At 38.2% G+C, this 23,823-nt stretch overlaps 1 protein-coding gene across 6 annotated transcripts in view; it reads left to right on the top strand.

The window, feature by feature from the left end:
- The window catches only part of GDPD4 (glycerophosphodiester phosphodiesterase domain containing 4), a 155,173-nt gene that overhangs the window by 104,759 nt on the left and 26,591 nt on the right, over nucleotides 1-23,823 (top strand). For 3 of the 6 annotated variants that reach the window (XM_039228672.1, XM_039228673.1, XM_039228671.1), the window contains one exon: nucleotides 9,568-10,203. The exons of 2 other annotated variants lie outside the window; for them this stretch is intronic. In XM_039228672.1, coding sequence (XP_039084603.1) covers nucleotides 9,568-10,055 — 488 coding nt within the window. In that variant the 3' untranslated portion in view covers nucleotides 10,056-10,203. Of the gene's footprint in view, nucleotides 1-9,567; nucleotides 10,204-23,823 lie in introns of those variants that run through there. One more of the 6 variants, XM_039228675.1, reaches the window with a different exon arrangement.

The following is a 23,823-nucleotide window of genomic DNA, read 5'->3' as shown; positions in this document are numbered from 1 at the left end:
AGAATAATCCCTTGAAATATACAGCTTACCAGAACTAAATAAGAAATAGCAATTTTTAATAACTGATTATCAGAATCAACTGAATATCCCAAAAACCTCACCAAAAAGATAAGTCCAGGCCAAGAGAATTTTCACTGGTTAATCAAATATTAAATAATGCTAATTTTATTCCAACTCAGAAAAAACAGAAGAGAAAGGAACATACCCAGCAGAGTTTTTGAGGCCATCAATACCGTCATATAAAACCTAACAAAGATATTATAGTAACTAAATTTACACACCAATATCATTAGGAACTTAGACCTAAAAACCCTTAGCAAAATATTAGCAAATTGAATCTATCAGTATATAAAAGGATAACACATCATAAGTAAATAGGGTTTATCCTAGTAGTACAAGATGGCTATATCATTTGAAAATTAATAGGAGAGGCAAGATGATGGAGAAGTAGGGAGCTCCGTGCATTTCGCTTGCACCCATCTCAAACAGAGAAGGCCTGAAGTCCTAGGATACTGAGCCACAGGAGTTTGGGAAGAGAAAGAGACAGAGTACACTGGGAAGGCACCCTCATAAGTGTGGCTACCTCAAGAAATATTTGAAAATTAATCCACTGAATTAATAAAGTAGAAATACTATATTTGACAAAAGCCAACACCCATTTATGATTAAAAAAAAAACTCTGGGAAAACTAGTAGAATTAAACTTCCTCAATTTAATGAAAAAAACATTACAAAAAAACCTATAGCCAATATCATTTTTAATGGTGAAACAATGAGTGTTTTCCCTCTAAGATCAGAAATAAGGCAAGGATATCTGCTCTCACCACTTCTTTTCAGCATTGTAGAAATCCTAGCCAATTTAGTAAGATAAATAACAGGCGTAAAGGAAGAAATTTTTTTTTAAAAACTCATTTGCATATTAGTTACATTAAAGAATTCTATACTTCCCAGGACAGTGGAATAGGAGGACCCTAAAGTCACCTCGTCCCGTGGATACAACTAGTTAACACTCATGTTAGTGTAAATAACTGAGAAAATATCTCAAAGACTGCCAGAACAAACTCCACAACTAAATGTAGAGAAGAGGCCTCATTAAAGAGGGTAGGAAGGGCAAAGACATGGTGCGATTTACATAGGTTTGGCCACCAGAAGGAGGGAGCTATGCATGTGGAGAGGGGAGAAAAAACAGACTATTACACCTAAAAGTCTGGACAGGGAAGATGAATCCCCATAACATTTGGTGTTAAAAACCACAGGGGCTGGATTTCGTGAGTTCTTTTTTTTTTTTTTTTACAAATAGTTTGTCAAGTTGTTTTCCATACAACACCCAGTGCTCATCCCCACAAATGCCCTCCTCCATGCCCATCTCCCCTCTCCTCCCCCACACCCATCAGTCCTCGGTTTGTTCTCAGCATTCAAGAGTCTCTCATGGTTTGCCTCTCTCCCCCTCCCCCACGGTCTTCCATTAAGTTCCTCCTAATCCTCTTATACGTGCAAACATACGGTATTTGTCCTTCTCTGCCTGACTTATTTCACTCAGCATAACACCCTCAAGGTCCATCCATGTTGCTACACATGGCCAGATTTCATTGTTTCTCATTGCCATGTAGTATTCCATGGTATAGATAAACCACATCTTCTTGATCCATTCATCTGTTGATGGACACTTAGGCTCTTTCCATGTTTTGGCTATTGTTGAGAGTGCTCCTATGAACATTGAGGTACATGTCTTATAACCAGTGAGACTTAACGCCTGGAACTTTAAAAATTAGCAGGCTTAGCTCTAGGAGAGCCAGGAGGGCAATAGGAAACTGAGTCCCCACCCTTAAAGAGACAGCACAACACACAGCCCACAGAGATACAACATAGAAACAGCAGTTTGAAAAACACCTGGGTCATGGAGGAGGGGGTGTTATTTATTAATCTCCGAGTACACTGAGGAACTTCTCCAAGAACAAAGGAGCTGTCAGGCATTTTCTCCCTCCCTTGCTCCCACCTAGCATAAACACATGGTCACCTGTGCAAACCAGTATGGCACCAGCATTCACTACCTATCTTGCTTATACTGTGCCCCATCCCCTCAAGCCAGGCTTGCCTAAGTCCTGATGTTGTGGTTCCCCTCCCCCAGAAGACCAGCACAAACCTTGCCAACACATCTCCCACTGTACACTTTATAGGGCCAAGATCCACTGGAGGCTGGTGATCTCCCACGGGTGATTGGCATACCTTGTTAAAACTGGCACCCAGCCCACATGTGCTTTGTGGAGCAGGCCTGGCTGGGTTCTGTTTTTGTGGTGGCTATGCTTCCCCTGTGGAAGAGGACCACCACCTTGTTAAATTGTGTACCCCACCCACTACTTTCAAGAGCAAGAGACATAGCTGACTTTACTAACACAGGAAAACAGACACAACTTGACAATAAATTATATTTTAAAGAAAAAGAAAAACAGACACAGAGTTAGATAAAGAGACTGAGGAATCTGTTTCAAACAAAAGAGTAGGACAAAATCACAGCAAGAGTCCTAAAGGAAATAGAATTAAATAATATGCTTGATAGAGAATTTAAAGTAATGATCATAAAGATACTCAATAGATTTGAGCAAAGAGTGGAGGATGTTAGTGAGATCCTTAACAAAGAGATAAAAAAGAACCAATCAGAGATAAAGAACACAATAATTGAAATTAAAGATAAACTGTAGGTCCCCTGGGTGGCTCAGTCGGTTAAGCATCTGACTTCAGCTCAGGTCATGATCTCACAGTTTGTGGATTCGAGCCCCACATCAGACTCTGTGCCGACAGCTTGGAGCCTGTTTCAGATTCTGTGTCTCTCTCTGCACCTCACTTGCTCACACTCTGTCTCTCCCTGTCAAAAATAAATAAACATTAGAAAAATAAACTAGATGAAATATATAGTAGGCTAGAAGCAGCAGAAGAATAGATCAGTGACCTAGAAGATAGAGTGATGGAAAGTAATCAAACTGAACAGGTAAGAGGAAAATATTATGCCAAATGAAAATAGACTTAGGGAACTCAGTGACTCCATCAAGCGTAATAACATTTGCATTGTAGGGATCTCAAAAGAAGAAGAGAAAAGGGGGCAGAAAATTTATTTGGAGAAATAATAGCTGAAAACTTTCTGATTTAGGGAAGAACGCAAATTCAGATCCAGGAGGCACAGAAGTCTTCCAATAGAAATCAACCCAAGGAGGTCCACAAGACACATGGTAATTAAAATGGCAAAAAGCAGTGATAAAGAATTTTAAAAGCAAGAGAAAAGAAAACAGCTACATAGAAGGGAAACCTCTTAAAGCTATCAGTGGATTTTTCACCAGAAGCTCTGCAAGTCAGAAGGGAGTGGTATAATACATTCAAAGTGCTGAAAGGGAAAATCTACAGCCAAGAATACTTTATCCAGCAAAGCTATCATTCAAAATAGGAGATATAATGAATTTCACAGACATAAAAGTTAAAGGAGTTCACAACCACTAAACTAGCCCTACAAGAAATGTTAAAGGGAACTCTTTGAATGGAAAGGAAAGACCATTAGTAAAAGTTAATAGGAAATGCAAAAGCAGTAAAAATAAGTATTTCTGTAAAAATCAGGGGACTCACAAAATGAAAGGATGTGAAGTATTATACCATATACCTAAAACATAGGAGAGAAGTAAAGAATGGGTCAAACTTGAGTGACCATGAACTTAAGCAGAACATATTATATACACTTCTAATGGGAACAACAAATGAAAAACAAGTAATAGGAAAAAAAAAATAAAAAGAAAAGATACCAGGTATATCAATAAATAAAGCCAACTTATGGTGAGAAGAGGGCAAGTGAAGAAACAGAGAAGATCCACAAAAACAACAAATAACAAAATGGCAATAAATATAGCCCTGCCAATAATTATTTTGAATGTAAATGGACTAAATGCTCCAATCAAAAGACGTAGTTTGATGGAATGGATAGAATGAGAAAGACCCATCTATATGCTTACTACAAGAGACTCACTTCAGACCTCAAGACGCCTGCAGATTGAAAGTTAGGAGATGGACATATGTAGAATTTGAGAAACTCAACAGATGAACATAGGGGAAAGGAAGGAAAATAGGACTGAAAGAAAAAACAGTAAGGCAAACCATAAGTGAGTCTTAAAAATAGAGAGCAAACTAAGGGTTGCTGGAGGGAGTTGCTGGGGTGGGGGTAGGTTAAAAGGGTGATGGGCATTAAGGAGGGCACTTTCAGGATCAACATTGGATATCATATGTAAGAGATGAAGCACCGAATTCTACTCCCGAATCCAAGGCTACATTGCATGTTAACTAACTTGAAAATTTTTTTAAATGAGGAAATAGAAGAACATTTATCATGCAAATCGATATGAAAGGAAAGCCAAGGTAGCAATATTTATATTAGTCAAAACTTTAAAACAAGGACTGTAAGAAGAGACCATGAAGGACACTATATAATCAATAAGGGAACAATACAACAAGAAAATACAACAACTGCAAATATTTATGCATCCAACATGGGAGCATCCAAATACATAAACCAGTTAATAACAAATATAAAGGAACTAATCTATAATAATACAATAATAGCAGGAGACATTAACACCCCACTTACATCAATGGACAAGTCATCTAAATGGAAAATTAATAAGAAACAGTGGCCTTGAATGACACACTGTACCAGATGATTTAATAGATATATTCATAACATTCATCCTAAAACAGAATACACATTCATTTTGAGTGCACATGGAACATTGTCCAGAATAGATCACACATTAAGTCACAAAACAATTCTCAACAATTTCAAAAAAATAGAAGTTATACCATCCATCTTTTCTGACCACAACATGATGAAACTAGAAAGCAACCACAAGAAAAGAAAATCTGGAAAGAATACAAGTAGATGGAGGTTAAATAACATGCTAATAAATAAATCAAGCAATACATCAAGAGAGAAAATTTAAAAATACATGGAGACAAATGAAACTGAAAACATTACAATCCAAAATCTTTGGGATGCAGCCAAAGTGGTTCTAAGAAGTTTACAGCAATACAAGCCTACTACCTTAAGAAAAATCTCCAACAGACAACCTAACCTTACACCTAAAGGAGCTAGAAGAAAAACAACTAACAGTAAACAAACAACAAACAAAACCCAGAACCAGCAGAAGGAAGGAAATAATAAAGATTACAGCAGAAATAAGTGATATGGAAGCTGAAAAAACAGATCAATGAAGCCAGGAGCTGTTTCTTTGAAAAGATCAACAAAATTGACAAACCTCTAGCCAGACTCATTTTATCTTTTTTTTTTTTTTTTTTAATTTTTTTCTAGGAGAGAGAGAGAGAGACAGCGCGAGTAGGGGAGGATCAGAGAGAGAGGGAGTCACAGACTGAAACAGGCTCCAGGCTCTGAGCTGGCAGTCAGCACAGAGCCCGACGCGGGGCTCGAACCCACGAACCGCAAGATCATGACCTAAGCGAAAGTCGGACGCTTAACCGACTAAGCCACCCAGGTGCCCCGGACTCATTTTAAAAAGAAAGAAAAAAACAGAGGTTTCAAAATCAGGAATGAAAAAGAAATAACACCACAGAAATATAAAAGATTTTAAGAGAATATTATAAAAAATATACTTCAAAAAACTGGACAACCTAGAAGAAATAGATAAATTCCTAGAAACACATAACCCATCACAAGCAAAGCAAGAAGAAATGGAAAATTTGAACAGACCAATTACCAGCAATTAAATTGAATCAGTAATTTAAAAAACTCCCAGCAAACAAAAGTCCAGGACCAGACGGCCATACAGGACCAGATGGCTTCCACCAAACATTTCAAGAAGACTTAATACCTAATCTTCTCAGATTCCAGAAAATTTAAGAGAAAGGAGTTTCCAAATTCATTCTATGAGTACAGCATTACCCTGATACCAAAACCAGATAAAGACACACACACATACACACACATACCAAAATGACAACAACAAAACTAAAAAAAAAAAAAAAAAGAAACCAAACTACAGGCCAATACCCCTGATGAACGTAGATGTAAAAACCTCAACAAAGTACTAACAAACTGAATCCACCAATATATTTTTAAAAATCATTCACCACAATCAAGTGGGATTTATTTCTGAGTTCAAGGGTAGTTCAGTATTTGCAAGCCAATCAGTGTGATGCATCACATCAATAAAAGGATGACAACCATATGATCCTTTCAATAGATGCAGAAAAAGCACGTGACAAAGTACAACCGCCATTCATGTAAAAACCCCCAACAAAGTAGGCTTAGAGGGAACAAACCTCAACATAATAATGGCCACAGCTTTTATGGAGAACCCACAGCTAACATCATCCTTAACAGGGAAAAACTGAGTGCTTTTCCCCCCAAGGTCAAGAACAAGATAAGTATGTCTACTGTCACCACTTTTATTAAACATTGTACTGGAAGTCCTAGCCATAGCAATAAGACTTCAAAAAGAAATAAAAGGCATCCAAATCCGTAAGGAAGAAGTAACACTTTCCCTATTTTCAGATGACATGATACTATATAGAGAAATCCCAAAAACTCCACCAAAAAACTGTTAGAACTGATAAACGAATTCAGTAAAGGCACAGGGTACAAAATCAATGTTGCATTCTACACACTAATAATGAAGCAGCAGGAAGAGAAATTAGGAAAACAGTCCCACTTATAGCTGCATCAAAAATAATAAGATATCTAGGAATAAACCTAACCGAAGAGGTGAAAGACCTGTACTCTGAAGACTGTAACACTGATGAAAGAAATTGAAGATGACACAAAGTAATGGAAAGACATTCCATGCTCATGGATTGCAAGACAGTGTTAAAATGTCTATACTGTAAAAGCAATCTATACATTTAATGCAATACCTATCAAAATACCAATGACATTTTTCACAGAACTAGAATAAGCAATTCTAGAATTTGTATGCAACCACAAAACACTGCAAATAGCCAAAGCAATCTCGGAAAGCAAAGCTGGAGGCCTCACAATTCCAGACTTCAAATTATATTTCAAAGCTATAGTAATCAAAATAGTATGGTGCTGGCACCANAAAAAAAAAAAAAAAAAAAAAGCACATCAGCATAACAGAAGAGAAAATCCAGAAATAAACCCACAACTGTATGATCAGTTAATCTTTGACAAAGGAGGAAAGAATATGCAGTGAGAAAAAGATAGTCTCTTCAACAAATGATGCTGGGAAAACTGGACAGGAAAAGGCAAAAGAATGAAACGGGGCCACTTTCTTATACCGTACACAAAAATGAACTCAGAATGGATTAAGGACCTAAATGTGAGACCTGAAACCATAAAAATCCTACAAGAGTACAGGCAGTAATTTCTCTGACATCAGTCATAGCAACATCTTTCTAGATATGTCCCCTGAAGTAAAGGAAACAAAAGGAAAAGTAAAAACCATCTGTACTGCAAAGTAAACAATGAACAAAACCTAAAGATAACCTGCTGAATGGGAGAAGATATTTGCAAATAACATATTGGGTAGAGGGTTAGTATCCAAAGCATATAAAGAACTTATACAGCTCAACACCCCCAAAAATAAATAATCCAATTTAAGAATTGGCAGAAGACATGAACAAACATTTCTCCAAAGAAGACATCCAGATGGCAAATAGACACATGAAAAGATGCTCAACATCATTCATCATGAGGGAAATGCAAATCAAAACCACAATGAGATATCACCTCACACCTTATCAGAAAAGCTAAAATCAAGACACAAGAAACAGCAAATGTTGGCAAGGATGTGGAGAAAGGGGAACCCTCACGCACTGTTGGTGAGAATGCAAACTGGTATAGCTACTGTGGAAGACAGTATGGAGGCTCCTCAAAAAAGTAAAAATAGAACTACCCTATGATCCAGTAATTGACACACTGGGTATATACCCAAGGAACACAGAAACACTAATTTGAAGGGATACATTCACCCCTATGTTTATCGCAGCATTATTTACAATAGCCAAGTTATAGAAGCAACCCAGGTGTCCATCAATAGATAAATGGACAAGAATGTGGTTTATATATATATATATATATATATATATATACACACACACACAATAGAGTATTATTCAGCCATAAAAATGAAATCTGGCCATTTGTAACAACACAGATGGATCTAGAGAGTATAATGCTAAGTGAAGTAAGTCAGAGAAAAATATCATATGGTTTGACTCGTGTGGAATTTAAGAAGCAAAGTGAACAAAGGGGAGAGGGAAGAGACAAATAAAAAATAGACCCTTACTATAGGAAACAAGCAGATGGTTACCAGACGGGTGGAGGGTGGGAGGATGGGTGAAATAGGTGAAGAGGATTACGACTACATTTATCTTGATGAACATTGAGTAATATATGGAATTGCTGAATTCTGTTAACACTGTTAACTACACTGGAATTAAAATTATAAACAAAAAATCTTAAGAAATCAACAAATGAACCCACTGAAACTAATAAGTGAGTTAAACAGTGTCTCAGGATACAAGGTCAACATACAGAAAAATCAATTGTATATCTATATATTAGCAATAAATAATTAGAAACTTAAGAAAAATTTAAATAACATCATTTACAATACCCAAAAAACAAAGTAGGAATAAATTTAAGGAAAACACTGCAGGCTCTCACAAAGAAGATATGGTCAGTCACTGAAAGCTACCAAAGTTTACTGAGAGAAGACACAAATAAACGGACGAATATGCCACATTTATGAATTTAAAAACCTAATATTCACAGATATTAGTTGTCATGGAATTGACCTACAAATTCAATTAAAGTGCAGTTAGAATCCCCTTCCTTCTGGAATGCTGACAGAAAATGAAGCTCATGTGTGCAGCCATTTCTTCAAGATTGACATTCTCAGGGCAAAAACAACTGAGATCTGGACTTTTTTCTTTGGATTCTCACTATCTTCTAGAATTTGGCCCCACAGTTCCCCACTGTCTTGTAAAATATTAGATGATTTTAAGGTGTTTTCTTGAGTTAATTGTTATCCAGTTTTTAATTTGTCTTTGGTAAGATTCAATTTCCTAGCTTCATTACTAAAAGTAGTCTTCATTGTTTATTTTTCTATCAGTTAGATTAAAATTATTTTTTGAGCACTTACTGTTTGACAGACACTGCTGAGCACTGCATATATAGAGGCAAGCAAAACAAAGTCTCTGCTTCTAAAAATTCCCCATCCTAACTGAAGATGTATTCATTTGTCTGTTCAAATTGATTTGGAAGTGATGGTTGTGAAATGCATGAACTTTAAGCAGATGTGACTTCCTACCTTCTGAGGGCTTCATGGTGACATAAAATCTCATAAGTAGACTCTTAAACTCCAGTGCCATGCTGAATTGGAAGTCCATAAGAAAATCTGCACAAAGTTTGAGGAAGGGAAAACTAAGGGGAGAAAGAATCTGAGATGGTACGTGATGGACTAACATTTTAAAGATGCTAAAGTTTTATGACATGACCAGCAAAGATTAGAGAAGTGACATTTGAGGAATCTGTGTTTTTGTTGTTTCTATCCCACAGATCCTCAGAGTGTACGCCTCCAACAGAATGAACATGGGAGTCAAGACTCTATGAATTTACCCACAAAGACTTCCTTCCGTGTTACTGAAAATCCTTGGACTGTATCAGCCCTCTTCCCAGCTTTAACCAAGATCACAAAGAAACACCCAGGCTCTCACCATTTTTTAGTAGTCCCCAAGAAGGAATCCAGTGAACCAGAGCAAGTCAAGGAAACCATCAAACCACTGATGCCTAGTAAAGATGTTAGACAACCAGCACCTAAGAAGATATTTGAACCCACCTGGAATGCTACCAGAGAGGCTCCCCTTGAAACTGCATTGCCTTCCCTAATGGCGAATAAACCAACAATTTCTTCTGTAAAGATCTCTCAATCTGAAACAGAATCTGTAAAGACCTCCACCTTTGAATCCCCCCAAGAATCCTCTTTTTTAATATTTTCTACCACATCCAGCACGTTTTCTTCTGAGCTGCCGTCACAGAAGAATTAGCCACCTATTGTCTTCCTCTTCCTTTTCATCTCTGTTCCTAAGGCTAGTGATGGTGGGAAGTGGTCAAGAAAGGAGAGCAGAAGGGCCATTGAGGCTCTCAGGAGAACCACGCTGGTCTAGTGCTTTCCGTAAAGAATGCATCTCTAGGGGATGGTCAAGGGAAAACCGCTGTGGTCTTGAAGCTGGAGTTAGTTGTTCTCTGACGGTACAGGGTTTCTTGTCCTACCCCTTCACAGTGCTTCCTGCTAAAGGAATGGCTTTGTTGTGCACGTCAGCATGGGAATAAAGGCAGCCTCTTAGGAACCCAGGAGGTTAATGGCATGTTCTTTGGACCCCTCTGCGATCACTCAGGCTGACAGAGGCTCGGGGATGAGTGCAAAAGTAATGCTATCCTGAGTCAGAGAATGAGAAGTGGCATAGGTTAGGGCATGAGTTTGGAGAAAGATCATCTTACATGCACATTCTGTGATCTAGTGTGCGGTGGTAAGATACTTCCTAATGGCTTGTTGATGACTGACTGCCCAGTGGGATGATGGGAATAATTCCATGCCCACCCAATGACCCTAGACCTTGAGTGAAAATCAGAACCACACAAGTGTTTGGGACCTATCAATCTGGAGGATCCCCAAAAAGGAAGAAATGCCTGGTATCTACCAAGTGGAAGAAGCAATTCAATGAGATAAAAATGGAGTATTTTCAAGTCAAAACTAGGCATCAGCTCTAGAGCTTTATTCTCTTGACTGACACTAAGAATGGGATGTTGCCACTTCCCTCAGATAAAAGTCAGTCTAGTGGATGAGTCAAGATAAATAGAACTATAATAAATAATTTAATATAGCTATTTATAAACATTCAATTAAATCTTCAAGGTAACAGTAAAAGAAATATCACCAGGCATGACAGACAGCATTAGTCTAACAAAACTTTAACACCGATCTTAAATTCTTTTCTCATTGTCCTTTTGAAAGCATTGTGGCAAAATTTATCAGTGTAAATGCTTTTAAGTGTACAGCTCAGTGGCATTAAGTACATTCACACTGCTGTGCAATCATCACTTCCATCCCTCTCCAGAATTTTTTCATTTCTCAAAACAAATTCTGAATGGATACTTAAATGTAAGACCTCAAAACATAAAGCTACTAGGAGAAAACATAGGGAAAAACCTTCGCGACATTGATCTGAGGTATGATTTTTTGAACATGACAGTGAACTGCAGGCAACAAAAGCAAAAATAGACAAGTGGGATTGCTTCAGACAAAGTTTCTGGTTGGCAAAGGAAACAATCAGCAGAGTGAAAAGGCAACTTACAGAATGGGAGGAAATATTTGCAACCATATATCTAATAAAGGATTCATATCCAAAATATATAAGGAACTCCTACAACCCAATAGCAAATGCATACATACCTACATATATACAAACATACATACCCTAGTAAAACATGGGAGTGGGACCTGAATAGACATTTCTCAAAAAAAGACATGCAGATGGCCAGTAGGTACACAAAAACAGGGAAATTCAGTCAAAAACGTGAAGAGGAATCACCTCACACCTGTTAGAATGACTATTATCAAGAAGACAGAAGATAACATATGTTAGTGAGTATGGCAAGAAAAGCGAAGTCTTGTACACTGTTGATGGCAATGTAAATTGTTACAGCCACTATGGAAAACCATAGAGAGGTACCTCAAAAAAATAAAAAATAGAACTTCTATAGTCCAGCAATCTGACTATTCAATATATATCCAAAGAAAATGAAATCAGTACCATGAAGAGATATCTGTACTCCCATGTTACTGCAGTACTTTCATATATTTTCCTGTTATTAATTAACACCCTTTCATATCAGCTTAAAGAAGTCTCTTTAACATTTCCTGTAAGGCCAGTAATCTAGTGGTGCTACCTCTTTCAGGTGTTGATTGTCTAGAAAACTCTTTAATTCCCTCTCAATTGTAAAGGCCAACTTTGCTGGGCAGCCATTCTTTGCTGGGTAGAATATTCTTGGTGACACTTTTTTACTTTTAGCACTTTGAATGTATTGTTCCACTTTCCTCTGGCCTGCAGTTTCTGCTGAAAAATCTTATAGTCTTGTGGGGGTTCTCTTGTATGTAACAAGTTGTTTTCCTCTTGCTGTTTTAAAATTTTTCTCCTTGTCTTTAGCTTTTGATAATTATAATGTGTCTTGGGGTGGATCTCTTTGGATTCATCTTATGGAATTCTGTCGACTTCCTGGATCTGGATATCTGCTTCATTCCCCAGATTAGGGAAGTTTTCAACCATTATTTCTCCAAATAAATTTTCTACCTCTTTCTTTTTTCTCTTTCTGGAACCCCTGTAAAGTGCATATTGGGCCACTTGATGTCTAATAAGTCCCTTAATCAGTCTTCACCATTTTTCATTATTTATACTCTTCTGATTGGATAAATTCCACTGCCCTATCTTCAGGTTTGCTTGTCCTTTTTTAGCTCTATCTAGTATGCTATTGAACCCCTCTATTGAACTTTTCCATTGTATTGAATAATACAATGCAACTCATTTATTGTATTATTCAGGTCTGTAATTTCTGTTTGGTATTTTCTTATATTCTCTATCCCTTTGTTGAAATTCTTACTTTATGCATTGTTTTCCTGCCATTGATGAGCATTTTATTACAAGTATTTTAAACTACTCATTAGGTAAATTAGTTATCTTTTCATTAAGTTCTTTTTCTGAGATTTTATCTTGTTCTTTCATTTGGAACATATTCCTCTGTTTCTTCATTTTCCTTGACTCTCTGTGTTTGTTTCTATGCCTTAGGAAAACAACTGTCTTTGATTCTTGAAACAGTGGTCTGGTATAGGAGATGAACCTTATTATCCAACCCTGCCTTATCTCTTGGTTGTCTCTAAAACCTTTATAATTGTCTAAGCAGGCCTGGAGTTTTTTAGTGGCTTTGCTAGTTGAGGGTGTGCCAAGACCTATCAGTGTCCCAAACAGGAAGGGATCTCAGCACCTAGATGGAGACTAATAAGTCAGAACCTCAGCAGCTTCTAAAGTATGCAAATATATGTCTTTCAAGGGAAAACTGGAAAATGGATATTTCTGTCTTCTCCTGTGCACTGAGCCCTAAGAGTATAGCCAGTTATATACTATTTCTTTGTTTGCTACCATTTCATTGAACCTGTGAATACTAACCTTCTAGTTACAAGAGCTGGGCTGTCAAGGGATATGTTCTCCACGTGGAAGCCACAAAAGCCAGGTTACCAGATGTGTGCACAAACACTTTTCTTGGAGAAAACCGCAACCTGGGTCAGGGCAGAGGGAGAGCATGAATATAGTGCCCATGAACCTTCCTGGTCTCTGGAGAGGTTTGCAGCTCACCTCTAGATATAGGCTAAATTAGAAGCCTGCCTCTCAGGCTTTGGCTTTTAAGATAAGCAAATAGGTCTCCTTCGTGGAAAGAATGGGTATTTCTGTTTGACAACTCTGTGATATGCCTTGGGGGGGATAGCCAGTTAAGAATTGTTTCTCTGTTATAGTCCTGTGAAATCCATGAATTTAAGCCCCATTGGCCACCAGAGCCAGCCCTGGGTAGCAGCTATAAAAATCAGGACAGCAGACATGTGCTCAGGCTCCCTTCTGAGAAATACTGGTACCCTGGAGCAAGGCAGAAGGAAGCATAAAGATGGCATCCACCAGCCACTGTAGTCTCTTGAGAGTACTGCTGCTGGCCCCTAGATGTATGTTAAATGTGAAACCTGGCCCTCCAGCTGCAGCTATCAGGATAAGCAGAGAGACTTCTTTCATGAAAAGACTGAGTGTGTTTTAGTCTTCTGCCTCTGCACTGGGCCCTGGGTATTATTAGCCTTGGTGAGGGCACCTAAGTCCTTAAGAATGGTCTCTGAGTTTTCTGTAGTCTTGTGGATTTGGTAGATACAAGCCCCATTGGCTTTCACAGTTAGATGTTTTGGGGACTCACCTTTCAGATAGAAGTCTTAAAAGTCAGGGCAGGGTCCAAACTCTTTGCTCCTCAGAGAGAAGCCAGAAGTTGTAAGTTTCCTTCTGGTTGTATGTTGCCATTCCAGGGGTGAGGTTTATGGCGAGATTGTGACTCAGCCTCTCCTTGTTTCAGTGTGGGTTTTTTCCTATTTGCCCAGGGGGTAGGAATAGTTTAGCTGGTTTCTGGTGTGGAATATTAAGCAGCCTTTAAAAAGAAGGAAATCCTGCCATCTGCAACATCATGGATGAAATTGGAGGACATTATGCTAAGTGAAATAAGGCAAACATAGACAAATATTCTGTGATCTCACTTATATGTAGGATCTAAAATAGTCAAACTCCTGGAAGCAGAGAATAGATTTGTGGTTGCTGGGGTGAGGTAGAAATGAGGAGATATTGATCAAAGAGTGTAATGTTTCAGTTCTACAAGATGAATCATTTCTGGAAATCTAATACGCAGCAGTATAATTTAATTACCAATATTGTGTACTTTAAATTTGCTAAGAGTATAAATCTTACATGTTCTCATCACAAAATAGAAACAAAAAATAAAATGGCAATATGTGGTTAGTTTGTGGTGTTTATTTCACAATATATAGTTATATCAAAACATTTGTACACTTTAAATATATATAGCTTTTATTTGTCAATTATACCCTGAGAGCTGAAAATAAACCCCAGAAACTCTGTACACATTAAACTATAACTCCTCATTTCTCCCCTCCCTCAAGTCCCTGGCAACCACCATTCTACTTTTCTTCTTTCTGTGATATAATTACTCTAAGTATTTGATTTGAGTGGAATCATGCAGTATTTGTCCTGTTATGACTGGCTTAGTTTGCTTAGCAGAGTGACTTCAAGGTTCATCCCTTCAAGGACCACCCATGTTGTAATATGTGTCAGAATTTCCTTCCTTTTTAAGACTGAAAAATATTCCATTATATGGGTATACCATGTTTTTATTTATTTATCAGTCAATGGACATTTGAGTTTTCCACCTCTTGGTTATTGTGAATAATACTGCCATAAACATGGGCACACAAATATCTATTAATGTCCCTGCTTTAAATTCTTTTGCATATATACCCAGAAGTGAGAATTGTTGGATAATACAATAATTCTATTTTTAATTTTTGACGAACTGCCATACTGTTTTTCATAGTGGGTGCACAATTTTACATTCCCACCAGCCCTGTACAAGGTTTCTAATTTCCCCAAATTCTCACCAACTCCTTTTATTTTATTTTTTATAATAGCAACCCTAGTAGGTGTAAGGTGGTATCTCATTATTGTTTTGATTTGCATTTCTCTAATAAGTAGTGATGATGAATGTCTTTTCATGTGCATATTGGCAATTTGTATATATCATCTTTGGTTTAAGTCCTTAGGCTTTTTAAATATCTGGTTGTTTGTTATTGTTTAGTTTTAGGAGTTCTTTACATATCCTGGATATTAATCTCTTATCAGATATATGATTTGAAAATATTTTCTCCCATTCTGTGGTTTGCCGCTTTTACTCTTGATTAGTCAGTGTCATTTGATGCACAAAAGTTTTAAAATTTCATGAAGACCAATTTATCTATTTTGTTGTTGTTGCTTCTATCTTTGGTGTCATATCCAAGAAATCATTACTAGACCCAATGTCATGAAAGTTTTCCCCTGTTTCCTTCAGAGTTTTATAGTTGTAGTTCATACCTTTAGGTCTTTGATCCATTTTGAGATCATTTTCATATATGGTGTGAGATAAGTGTCCAACTTCATTCTTTGGCATGTAATATCCAGTTTTCCTAATGCCATTTGTTGAAAAAGCTGTCCTTTTGCCCTTGAATGGTCATGGCATCCTTGTCTGAAATCAGTTAGCTATATGTAAACCCATTTACTTCTGTGTTCTCCATCGTATTCCATTGGTCTATAGTGTTGTTTTTATGCTAGTACCACACTGTTTTGATTACTGTAGCTTTATAAGAAGTTTTGAAATCAGGAGGTATGTGAGTCTTCCAACTTTATTCTTCTTTTTCAAAATTGTTTTGAATTTCCAGGGTCTCTTGAGACCATATGAATTTTAAGATGTAAAAAAAAGTGCCGTTGGGATCTTGACAGAGATTGCACTGAATCTGTACTTTGGATAATATTATCATCTTTTAAAAAATATAATTTATTGTCAAATTGGCTAACATACCGTGTGTACAGTGTGCTTTTGGTTTTGGGGGTAGATTCCCATGGTTCATCCCTTACATACAACACCCAGTGTTCAACCCAACAAGTGCCCTCCTCAATGCCCATCACCCATTTTCCCTCTCGTGGCCCTCCCCATAAACCTTCAGTTTGTTCTCTGTATTTAAGAGTCTCTTGTAGTTTGCCTCCCTCCCTCTCTGTTTGTAACTATTTTTTCCCTTCCCTTCCCCCATGGTCTTCTGTTAAGTTTCTCCAGTTCCACATATAAGTGAAAACATATATCTCTCTTTCTCTGACTGACTCATTTCACTTACCATAATACTTTCTAGTTCCACCCACAGTGCTGCAAATGGCATGATTTCATTCTTTCTCATTGCCAAGTAGTATTCCATTGTACATATAAACCACATCTTCTTAATCCGTTCATCAGTTGATGGACATTTAGGGTCTTTCCATAATTTGGCTATTGTTGAAAGCGGAGCTATAAACATTGGGGTATGTGTTCCCCTATGAATCAGCACTCCTGTATCCTTTAGATAAATTCCTAGTAGTGCTATTGCTGGGTTGTAGGGTAGTTCTATTTTTAATTTTTTGAGAAACCTCTAGACTGTTTTCCAGAGTGGCTGCACCAGTTTTCATTCCCACCAACAGTGCGAGAGGATTCTCGTTTCTCCACATCCTTGCCAACATCTGTTGTTTACAGAGTTGTTCATTTTAGTTATTCTGACCTGTGTGAGATGATAGTTCAGTGTGATTTTGATTTGTATTTCCCTGAAGATGTTGAGCATCTTTTCATTTATTTGTTGGCCATCTGGGTGTCTTATTTGGGAAAGTGTCTAGTCATGTCTTCTGCCCATTTCTTCACTGGATTATTTGTTTTTTGGGTGTGGAGTTTGGTAAATTCTTATGGATTTTGGATACTAACCCTTTATCTGATATGTCATTTGCAAATATCTTCTTCCATTCCATCAATTGCCTTTTAGTTTTGATTGTTTCCTTTGCAGTGCAGAAACTTTTTATCTTGATGAGGCCCCTTTTAATTTTGCTTCTAAATTCCCTTGACTTTGAAGATGTGTCAAGCAAGAAATTGCTGCAGCGGAGGTCAAAGAGGTTGTTGCCTGTTTTCTCCTCTAGGGTTTTGATGGTTTTCTGTCTCACACTTAGGTCTTTCATCCATCCTAAGTTTATTTTTGTGTATAGTGTAAGAAAGTGGCCCAGTTTCAGTCTTCCTCATGTTGCTGTCCAGTTCTCCTATTACCATTTACTAAAGAGACTGTATTTTTTTCCATTGGATACTTTTTCCTCCTTTGTCAAAGATTAGTTGGCCATACATTTGTGGGTCCAATTCCGTGTTCTCTATTCTATTCCATTGGTCTATATGTCCTTGTGCCAGTACCATACTGTCTTGATGATTACGGCCTTGTAGTAGAGGCTAAAGTCCAGGATTGTGATACCTCCCACTTTGATTTTCTTTTTCAACATAACTTTGGCCATTCAGGGTCTTTTGTAGTTCCATATAGATTTTAGGATTGTTTGTTCTAACTTTGAGAAGAATGCCAGTGGAATTTTGATTGGGATTGCATTGAATGTGTAGATTGCTTTGGGTAGTATTGACATTTTAACAATATTTTTCTTCCAGTACATAAGCATGGAATGTTTTTCCATTTCTTTGTGTCGTCTTCAATTTCCTTCATAAGTTTTCTATAATTTTCAGCATGCAGATCTTTCACATCTTTGGTTAGGTTTATTCTTAGGTATTTTATGGTTCTTGGTGCAATTGTAAATGGGATCAATTTCTTGATTTCTCTTTCTGTTGCTTCATTATTGGTGTATAGAAATGCAAATTATTTCTGTACATTGATTTTTATATCCTGTGACTTTGCTAGATTCATGTATCAGTTCTAGCAACTCTTTGGTGGTGTCTTTCAGGTTTTCCATGTACAGTATCCTGTCATCTGTGAAAAGTGACAGTTTGACTTTTTCTTTGCCAGTTTGTATGCCTTTTATTTCATTTTATTGTCTGCTGAGGCTAGGACTTCCAGCACTATGTTAAACAACAGTGGTGAGAGTAGACATCCCTGTCGTGTTCCTGATCTCAGGGGGAAAGCTCTCAGTTTTTCCCCACTGAAGATGATATTAGCTGTGGGCTTTTCATATACGGTTTTTATGATGTTTAAGTTTGTTCCTTCTATCCTGACTTTCTTGACGGTTTTTATCAAGAAAGGATGCTGTATTTTGTCAAATGCTTTTCTGCATCTATTGACAAGATCATATGGTTTTTATCTTTTCTTCTATTAATGTGATGTATCAAATTGATGGATTTGCAAATATTGAACCAGCCCTGCAGCCCAGGAATGAATCCCACTTGATCGTGGTGAATAATTCTTTTGATATATTGTTGAATTCAATTTGCTAGTATCTTGTCAAGAATTTTTGCATCCATGTCACCAGTGATATTGGCCTTTAATTCTCCTTTTTAGTGGAGTCTTTGTCTGGTTTGGAAATCAAGGTAATGATGGCATCACAGAATGAGTCCAGGAACTTTTCTTCCATTTCAATTTTTTTTTTTTTTTTGGAACAGCTTGAGGAGGATAGGTATTAACTCTGCTTTAAATGTCTGGTAAATTTCCCCTGGGAAGCCATCTGACCCAGGACTCTTATTTGTTGGGAGATTTTTGATAACTGATTCAATTTCTTCACTGGTTATGGGTCTGTTCAAATTTTCTATTTCTTCCCATTTGAGTTTTGGTAGTGTGTAGGTGTCTAGGAATTTGTCCATTTCTTCCAGGTTGTCCAGTTTGTTGGCATATAGTTTTAAATAGCATTCTCTTATAATTGTTTTCATTTCTGTCGTGTTGGTTGTGATCTCTCCTTTTGCATTTGTGTTTTTGTCTACTTGGGTCCTCTCTCTTTTCTTTTTGAGAAGTTTGGTTTGGGGGTTATCAATTTTGTTTATTTTTTCAGAAACCATGTCTTAGATTCACTTATCTGTTCTGTTTTTTAAATTCTGTATTGTTTATTCCTGCTCTAATCTTTATTATGTCTCTTCTTCTACTGGCCTTGGGGTTTCTTTGCTGTTCTGCTTTAAGCACCTAAAGGAGCTAGAAGCTAAAAATCTCCTAAGTGATTTTTCTTGTTTCTTGAGATAGGCCTGTATTGCAGTGTATTTGCCTCGTAGGACTGCCTTTGCTGCATCCTAAAAGGTTTGGACTCTTGTGTTTTCATTTTGATTTGCTTCCATATATTTTTAAATTTCTTCTTTAATTTCCTGGTTGACCCATTCATTCTTTAGTAGGATGGTCTTTAACCTCCATGCATTTGGAGACTTTCCAGTTTTTTTCTTGTGGTTGATTTCAAGTTTCATAGCATTGTGATCAGAAAATATGCATGGTATGATCACAATCCATTTGTATTTATTGAGGGCTGTTTTGTGACCCAGCATGTGATCTTTCTTGGAAAATGTTCCATGTGCACTCAAGAAGAATGTGTATTTGCTGCTTTTGGATGAAAAGTTCTGAATATATCTGTCAAGTCCATCTGGTACAGTGTACCATTCAAGGCCGTTGTTTCTTTATTGATTTTTTGCCTAGATTATCTGTCCATTGCCATAAGTGGAGTATTAAAGTCCCCTGCAATTACAGTATTCCAGTCAATAAGATTGATTATATCTGTGATTAATTGATTTATATATTTGGGTGCTTTAAAGTTTGGAGCATAAACATTTATAATTGTTAGCTCTTCTTGATGGATAGACCCCATAATTATGATATAATGCCCTTCTTCATCTTTTGTTACAGCCTTTAGTTTTAATCTAGTTTATCTGATATAAGTATGGCTACTCTAACTTTCTTTTGACTTCCAGTAGCATGATAGGTAGTTCTCCATACCCTCACTTTCAATCTGAAAGTGTCCTCAGGTTTAAAATGGATCTCATATATAACATATAGATGGATCTTCTCTTTTTTATCCATGCTGATACCCTATATCTTTTGATTGGAGCATTTAGTCCATTTACATCAGAGTTGTTATTGAAAGATATGGATTTAGTGTCATTGTATTATCTGTGTTATCTGTAGGTTTTATGCTTATGGTGATGTCTTTGCAGCATTCCACTCACAGAGTCCCCTTTAGGATCTCTTTCAGGGCTGGTTTGGTGGGCATCAACTCCTTCAGTTTTGTTTTGTCTGGGAAAGCCTTTATCTCTCCTTCTATTCTGAATGGCACCCTTGCTGGAAAAGAATGCTTGGTTACATATTTTTCCTATTCAGCACATTGAATATTTCCTGCCGCTCCCTTCTGTCCTGCCAAATTTCAGTGGATAGGTCTGCTATTACCCTTATGTGTCTATCTTTGTAGGTTAAGACCCATTTGTCCTTGGCTGCTTTCAGAATTCTCTATATTTGTATTTTACCATTTCACCATACCATAGAAAAAAAATCTATTCTTGTTAAATCTTAAGGGAGTTCTCTGTGCCTCCTAGATTTGGATGTCCATTTCCTTCCCCACATTAGGGAAGTTCAACTAAACCTTCTGCCACTGTCTCTTCTTCTTCTTCTGGAACTCTGATGATATGAATATTATTATATTATTACATTTCATTGAATCACTTCTTTAATTCTCCTCTCATGATGTAGTATTCTCTTATCTCTCTTTTTCTTGGCTTCATCATTTTCCATAATTTCATCTTCTATTTCACTTAATCTCCCCTCTGCCTCCTCCATCCTTTCTATCACTGCATCTAGTTTATTTTGCACCTTATTAACAGCCTTTCTTAATTCATCGTGACTGTTTCTTAGTTCCTTGATCTCTGCAGCAATAGATTCTCATTGTCTTCTATGCTTTTTTGAAGCCCAGCTATTAATCTTATGACTATTATTCTAAATTCTTTCTCAGTTATATTGCTTATATCTGTTTTGAGCAATTCTCTAGCTATCATTTCTTCCTGGAATCTCTTTTGAGGAGAATTCTTCCATTTCATCATATTGGCTAGTTTTCTGTCCCTTATGTGTTTTAATAGCTTGTTATGAATCCTGCACTGTGAGCACTACTATATTAAAAAGAGGTCCTATGCTGTCCAGGGCCTGGCCTTCCAGGAGGTGTATTTGGAGTGTGCTTCATGCTGTCTGTTGTTGAGACTCTGGTTATTTTATCTCCCTACTTGTAGTGGTGGTTTGGATCTTCCACCAGGTGTATTTTGATTTGTTGATTGAAGTATCCCTGGAAAAAGTTTGAGAAAAGGAGGAGAGTGGTAGAAGAGGCCTTATCCCATACAAAGAGAGGAATGACAGGGACGGGGAAAAGGAAAAGAAAAAAAATGGACGAGGCAGAGAATCAGAGAAACTATACAGTTTAGTCCAGAGAGAAAATACAGAAGAGGTGTAAAAAGAATGGATTAGAAATGTCTGCTTAAACAAACCAACAACCAGAATAACCAGACTAGAGCAGGGAAGAAATAAGAGGAAGAAAGGAAAGGAACTCTCTCTCTCTCTCTCTCTCTCTCTCTCTCTCTCTCTCTCTCTCTCTCTCACACACACACACACACACACACACACACACACACACACACAGAGTAAGAGTTGACCAAGAGTCAAATCAGAGAATGCAAAACTATTGGACCAGTATCTGCCAGTGCCTTGGAACTGGTGCCTGCGCTGGTCTGAAGGAGAGACTGTCTGGTTCCATCAGTGTCAGTCTTGCTCTGGTAGATACGCAGTTACCAGGCACAGATGGGCGTGGTTCGGTATAGTCAGGTCCCACCTCCACTGAGGGCCCGCTGTCCATCCCCTGAGACCTCACCTTGTTGGTGATGGGGGGACAATGGCAACATCCCAGTCTCTCCTTCCTGGACAGGGTGTCCCAAACCACTCTGTTCAAGCTGTCCTCACAGGGCCTCGAGGGTTAGCGGGCCACCATATCCCGCTCCACTGTCTACTGCACCTCCATGACACTCAGCTGGGATTCAAACCCCAATGTCTTAAAGGATCCCACTCCACACACCCGATTCTGGTGTACTGTCACTCTAGAGTACTGTCACATGGGGCCTCTGGGTGGTGGGGGGCCTGCAGGGTCTTTTGTCCTCTGAGTGGCTATTTTCCTTCTTCTCATAGCATTCAAGGGAGAGGATTGCTCTCTCCGACTGCACCTGGGAGCCAGCTACCGAGCCTGGGGCTGGCTTCCGTCCTCCGCAGGTGCGCGAGTAGGGCAGAGAGAGCCCCGCATAGAGAAACTGGTTCCATTTTTGCTGTTTTCCTGTCCATGATTTTTTTCTTGTCCAAATATGATCCTACACTTCCACAGCCCTCTTTCTCTTCCTTTTGTCTCCACAGAAGGAGATCCCACCCCTCTGTTCCTACACGACCCATTTTACCGCTCCCGATGTGCAGTCACGCACCTGTGGCCCACCACGTTGTCCCCGTGGGCACCTGGAGATGTTTCTGTCACTCTGTAGCCTGAATTTCTGGAATTCCAAGTCTTCTGGCCTCAATACTGCTCTGTTTGAGGGACGAGGGAATTTTAGGTTCCCCTGCTTCTCTGCCGCGTTGAATCCTCCCTCTTTTAGCAGTTTTTAAAAACAGTTTTCAGTGGACAGATATTTTACCTCTTTGGTTAAATATATTCCTAAGTATTTTATTCTTTTTGGCGGTATTGTGAATGCACTTTTTAAAAATTTCTTTTTTGGATTATTCACTGAAGGTTTTCTCTGGTTCCTTTTTAATTTTCTCCAATTTGTTTTATTTTTTGTTTTTTTTTAAATAATTTATTGTCAAGTTGGTATCCATATAACACCCAGTGCTCATCCCCACAAGTGCCCTCCTCCATGCCCATCACTCCCCTTCCCCTCCCCCCATCAGCCCTCAGTTTGTTCTCGGCATTCAAGAGTCTCTCATGGTTTACCTCCCTCCCTCTCCCCCACCTATTTCCCCACTTGTTCTCCCCCATGGTCCTCTGTTAAGTTCCTCCTAATCCTCCTATACGTGCAAACATATGGTATGTGTCCTTCTCTGCCTGACTTATTTTGCTCAGCATAACACCCTCAAGTCCCATCCATGTTGCTACACATGGCCAGGTTTCATTCTTTCTCATTGCCATGTAGTATTCCATTGTATAGATGAACCACATCTTCTTGATCCATTCGTCCGTTGATGAACACTTAGGCTCTTTCCATGATTTTGCTATTGTTGAGAGTGCTGCTATGAACATTGGGGTACATGTGCCCCTATGCATCAGCACTCCTGTATCCCTTGGGTAAATTCCTAGCAGTGCTACTTCTGGGTCATAGGGGAGTTCTATGGTTAATTTTTTGAGGAACCTCCATACTGTTTTCCAGAGGGCCTGTACCAGTTTACATTCCCACCAACAGTGTAGGAGGGTGCCCATTTCTCCACAATCTTGCCAGCATCTAGAGTCCTCTGATTTGCTCATTTTAGCCACTCTGACCAGCATGAGGTGGTATCTCAGTGTGGTTTTGATTTGTATTTCCCTGATGGGGAGGGACGCTGAGCATCATTTCATGTGTCTATTGGCCATCTGGATGTCCTCTTTGGAGAAGTGTCTGTTCATATCTTCTGCCCATTTCTTCACTGGATTGTTTGTTTTTCGGGTGTGGAGTTTGGTG

This window comes from Hyaena hyaena, unplaced genomic scaffold (assembly GCF_003009895.1).
Source record: "Hyaena hyaena isolate Hyena2069 unplaced genomic scaffold, ASM300989v1 scaffold_34, whole genome shotgun sequence".
NCBI classification, from domain to species: domain Eukaryota; kingdom Metazoa; phylum Chordata; class Mammalia; order Carnivora; family Hyaenidae; genus Hyaena; species Hyaena hyaena.
Note: the sequence above shows the minus strand (reverse complement) of the source record. Positions and strands in the feature narration are given on the sequence as shown.